The sequence below is a fragment of the Chiloscyllium plagiosum genome, chromosome 22, assembly GCF_004010195.1.
Source record: "Chiloscyllium plagiosum isolate BGI_BamShark_2017 chromosome 22, ASM401019v2, whole genome shotgun sequence".
NCBI classification, from domain to species: Eukaryota; Metazoa; Chordata; class Chondrichthyes; order Orectolobiformes; family Hemiscylliidae; genus Chiloscyllium; species Chiloscyllium plagiosum.
In genome coordinates, this window is record NC_057731.1 from 13,416,980 (window position 1) to 13,422,744 (window position 5,765).

General features: G+C 40.6%; 1 protein-coding gene across 1 annotated transcript in view; it reads right to left on the reverse strand.

Annotated features, from left to right (window-relative positions):
* LOC122561380 (pantothenate kinase 1-like) overlaps positions 1 to 5,765 on the reverse strand; it is a 70,480-nt gene that overhangs the window by 13,880 nt on the left and 50,835 nt on the right. The window contains exon 4 of the mRNA XM_043713143.1: positions 1,377 to 1,553. Coding sequence (XP_043569078.1) covers positions 1,377 to 1,553 — 177 coding nt within the window. The remainder of the gene's footprint in view (positions 1 to 1,376; positions 1,554 to 5,765) is intronic.

Here is a 5,765-nt window from a genome sequence, read left to right on the forward strand (position 1 = left end):
CTTGTTGAGAGCTATTAACAATTTCAGAAGCTTCAACAATAGTGCAGAGGATAGAATTTCATTCTAGCTACAACCAAAACCTGATTTTCATGGCTTTACTTTAGGAATATAATAATATTATTGATAGACTACTGCACTGGTATACCCAGACAGAATTGATAAAGCAGAGAATGCCAGTTCAAATCTTCCTATGGCAGTTTACTGAATCAGTGAGTGCTGCTAGGAAGCTGTTGGATTGTTGATAGAAGCTTCTCTCTGGGATACTCAATAGATGCCAGAAACATCTGTTTATCCAGAATGATTAAAACAAACTTTGAGATAGCTCACACAAGGAAAACAGCATTGTTTAAGCTTCGATATGTTTTTTGCCTCTGCAATTTTGTACATGCCAGGATTCTGGGAGTACTTGAAAGCAGCAACAATTACATTTGCACCAGCCTGCCTCCTTGTTACTAGTAACAGGTTTTGGATATGCCCTAAGAGCAAACAAAAAGCATGTGTGACTTCCCATTAATAATGTGCAAATTCTCCAGCAACTTGAAGCAAGGTAGTGATATACTGTCAATTGCAAATCGGTACAAATTAACAGATGATTTGTACGCAGACATCTGCTTTGCGAATACACCAGTTCACCCTCATCCTCCCTATGAGGTTCTTCACATTGCTGTATTGAACATTAACTCAATTAAACTTTCCACAGAAATACTGAGTTAGGACTTGGCATCATTCATATGGAATCAATGACTAGATTTAATGTACCTGGAGTGTAATAATCTTGACAGGCTAATAACTTTACAAATGAAACTCAACCATGGGATCACTTGTGTCGGTAAATTGTTTATAAATTTCAAGATTTTCTTTTCTATTTTTCTCCTATGCTCTCAATTGTAGCTACTTCATCCAATTTCTCAGTTGCTGCTTCTCATCAGCTCGTACTTACAAAGCAATGTATTTGAGCTAAATGACAAAGGATAACTGAGCAGTCTAAATGTGTCTGACTCCAGCAAATTTTAAGCCAGCATTCAGTGCGTAATTTAAGGTTCAACAATACCATGGACAGAAATCTTTCAAGACCCAGTGAAACTACCTGCATTTTTAGATGAAGAACAGTCAGGCAGGACTTACTGGCTGTAATGTTTGCTCCATGCTGCAAGATCTCCCAATAGTTTGTGAGGAGGAGAAGAATGATCTCTAATTGTTTGCATAAGCAAATCTAATAAAATGTTCATTGAATATTTTAATAAATACAACTGAATATATTCTCAGGATTGGAGTATAATTGAGAGCATATTATCCCAGCCCTTGTATAGAGAATAGGATTCCATCAGTACTATCTTATTCCATTACTACAAACAGGTTGTTCACTTCAGACTTACCTAGAAGCTACCGCACACCCAAGTAAGCCAAACCGTTCATAGTCTCCTCCGTAAATATCCTTAACGAGTTTATCTACATTAGTGCTGTCTCCTTTTGCTGCCATTTCTAAAGCTTCTTCAAAGGTTTCACATCCAGTAAGCAGGCAACACAGGCCAAGGAAAGTTCCTCCACCAAGACTGAAGAGAAGGGGGAAAGAAAAAGGTTAAATATGAAGCAACTGTACATTAAAAAAAAACTCAGCACAGGTTACCTTTACAAACAAAAACATATATATAGCACCTTTAACATGATAAAATAGCTATACAGTTGCTGTAACAGGTCTACAGCATAGAAGATGATTCCTTGGCCCATCAAGTCTGCATCAGTCTAAAACAACCACCTAACTATAATCTCATTTTCCAACACCTGACCCTTAACCTTATATGCCTTGGCATTGGAAGTGGACATCTAATTACTTGTTTAAAGTGGAGGGTTTCTGCCTCCATCACGCTGAAGAAGGGTTACACCCAAAATGTTGACTTCTTCATCTCCTTGTGCTGCCTGGCTTGCTGTGTTCTTCCAGTCTCCTGCTCATCTACCATCCTTACAGGCAGCGAGTTCCAGATAACCATGACCATCCAAGTGAAAAATATTTCTCTCCTCTAAATCTCCTGCGACTTACCTTAAAATGATGCCCCATGGTCATTGGTCCTTCCACCAAATGGAATCAACACCAGTTAATTCAATCCCTCCTCATAACTAAAAACTTGCTAGCATAGGCAACATCCTGGTAAATCTCCTCTGCACCAGTGCAATCACATCCCTCCTATAATGCAGATTCCAGATTTGTACACAATAGTTAGGCCACAACCTGAGTAAACATTTCCAGGACAACCTCCTTCCTCTTGAACTAGGCTTTGGCTAATCCGACAAAAATCTCGTCTGCCTTCTTAGCCATTTTACTTTCTTGTGCTGCTACTTTATGGAACCAATAACATGCACACCAAGGTCCCTCAGGATTCTGGACTGCACAGAAGAACAATTTACCATGGATTACTTAGCTTGTTTGACCTGCCCAAGTGAATCAGCTCACATTCAGCCAGATTGAATTCTACTTACCACTGGTCAGCCCAGTCTATATCCTCATGTAGTCTAAGGCAATCCTCCTCACTACCTACTACCATACCAATATTCATATCATCCACTGATTAACCCTCCTACATTCAAGTCTAAATCACTGATATACACCACAACAGCAAAGGCCCCAACACTGACCCCCATGAAAACCCACCGAACACAAGATTCCAGTCACAAAAAAACTCAACTGTCACCCTCTGCTTCCTGTCACGTAGCCAATCCTTGATCCAATTTGCCAAAATTTCTCGGATTCCATGGCTCTTCCTTTTGCAATTACTCTCCCAAACGGGACCATGCTAAAAGGATTGCTGAAATCCAAGTCGAATGCATTACCCATATATTCAAATCAAGGTGGTGAAACGTGACCTCCCCTTAACAAAACCATACTCAGGCTCTTGATTAATCCCTGCTTCTCCAAGTGCAGATTACATCTGTACCTCAGAATTGCTTCCAAATGATTCCCCACCACTGAGGTTAAATTGACTGGCTTGTAGTTTCCTGGTTTTCCCCTTCCTTCCTTATTGATTAATAACACCACACTGGCTGTCCTCCAGTCCTTCTCCTGTGGCCAGAAAAGAATTGAAAATTATTGTCAGAGCCATTGCTACTTCCTCCCATTGCTTCACTGAGGGGCATAGATAGGATAAATAGGCAAAGTCTTTTCCCTGGGGTCAGAGAGTCCAGAACTAGAGGGCATAGGTTAAGGGTGAGTGGGGAAAGATATAAAAGAGACCTAAGGGGCAAGTTTTTCATGCAGAGGGTGGTATGTGTCTGGAATGAGCTGCCAGAGGAAGTTGTGGAGGCTGGTACAATTGCAACATTTAAGAGGCATTTGGATGGGTATATGAATAGGAAGGGTTTGGAGGGATATGGGCCAGGTGCTGGCAGGTGGGACTAGATTGGGTTGGGATATCTGGTCGGCATGGACTGAAGGGTCTGTTTCCATGCTGTACATCTCGGTGACTCTACAGTCTAGGATGCATTGTCCTTGGCCTTGGAGATTTTACCCACTCTTAACTCTTTGAGACCACTCAGAACCTTATCGCTGTGTTAATTTCTAAGTATATCACAGTCCTTCTTCCTAATTTCCAAGCCACATTACCTCTCTCACTAGTGACAACTGACAGAAACAAAAATCATTCAGTACCCAGCTTATGTCCTCTGGCTTCACACACAATGTACCACTGATTCTTATATACTCTTTCCTTAGTTATACTTTTACCTTTAATGTTCTTGGAAAATAACATAGGATTTTCCTTTATTTTACCTGCCACTATTTTCTCATGTCCCCTTTTTATAAAAAAAAACTTTCCCCATGCACATTCTCTATTCTTCTACAACTTCTGCTGTTTTGAGCCCTTGGAATCTACCACAAGACTCCCTTTTCCTTTTTATCCAATCCTGTACATCCCTCGAAAGCCAGAATTCGCTGGATCTTCTGGGCCCACCCATGATCAGAAGACGGTGACCCTGTACTTTCCCTATTTCCTTCTTGAATGTGTCCTACTGCTCTGAAACAGATTTACCTAAAAATATTTATTCCCAATCTACTCTGGCCAAATATTAAAAGTCAGCCTTCCCCCCCAGCTTAGAAGTTTGATTTCAGGTCATTATATTCCTGATTGTTATGATCACTGTATGCAATATGATCCCCCACTGATACTTCAACCACTTGCCCAGCTTTATTACCTTAATTTAAGTCCATGGCCAGCCCCTCTCTTGTAAAACCTTTTACTCACGGGTTTAAAAAAATTCTCCTAGACATTTTAAGAAATACGTTTCCTCCAACCCTTTCACCATTATGATCAGCCCAGTTAATGCTGGAAAGTTGAAATCTCCCATCTGTACAGCCTTTACACTGCTCTGAAGCTTGCCGATATATATCTGCACTTCTATTTCTTTCAGAATGTTAGAAGGTCTACAGTACACATTCAGTAACATGCTTACACCGTTTGATTTTCAAGGTCTAACAATATGGGTTCTTTGGGGAGCCTTTCAATGTCACCCCTCCTTATTGCTGTAATAGATTCTCTGAGCAATAATGAGGTATTAGGGAAACTCAGGTGGTCTGGCAGCATCTGTAGAGAGAGAAACTGAGTTAACATTTCAAAACCAGATGGTCTGATAAAGGTTCACTGGACTCAAAACGTTAATGGTGTCTCTCTCTACAGACACTGCTCGACCTTTCGAGTTCCTCTAGCACTGCTTTTACTTCAGATTTCCAGCAGTCTGCAGTTTTTTTTTTAAATTGGGTCTCTCTGGGCAAAACGGTCTGAAACACACACCATTGGGCCAAACAGTGTGCACTGACTGTCTGAACAAGGTGTCAGTGTCTTTACCACTCAATGACTTTAGTCTTAAGACTATAATATCCTTCAATAGTCCTTGGTTTAAAGCAGTATCCTTTTCCTACTTTGTTCCACAATCCAAAATTAAAGAAAAACAAAACAAGGTGGTCTTTACAGTAGACAAGGTCAATGTGACATAACTTCCCTTTGTTATCGTGGCTGACCGAACTAAATATTTGACTATGCATGCCTAAAATCGATATATCGTGAATGAGGCTTTGCATGTTTTGGACAATGGTAGTGAACCGATTTGTTATTTTATCGTAGTTAATTTTCAAGAACGCAAGGAAGAGACTGTTAATTTGAAAACTACTTAATGCAAAAGGAATGAATGGTGCACACAATGGTCTGAAAAAGATGATCTGTATTTTAATGGAATAAGAGTTCAGTTATGAAAGAGGTCTCCCATTGCTGCATGCAGTTGACATAGATGTGCACATGGCCTTTTCAAACCCTTTTGATTGGCAAACAGCTTTGGTAATGCCCATCTTGTCCACTGAAGTTGGACAAGGGAGATCCAGTAGATGTAGTGTACCTGGACTTTCAGAAAGCTTTTGATAAAGTCCCACACAGGAGGTTAGTGAGTAAAATTGGGGCGCATGGTATTGGGGCAAAGTACTAGATTGGATTGAAAATTGGTTGGCTAATAGGAAACAAAAGGTAGTGATAAACGGCTCCATTTCGGAATGGCAGGCAGTGACCAGTGGGGTACCGCAGGGATCCGTGCTGGGAACACAGCTTTTTTCAATATATGTTAATGATATAGAAGAAGGTATCAGCAATAACATTAGCAAATTTGCTGATGACACAAAGCTGGGTGGCAGGGTGAAATGTGAGGAGGATGTTAGGAGATTACAGGGTGACCTGGACAAGTTAAGTGAGTGGGCAGATGCATGGCAGATGCAGTCTAATGTGGATAAATGT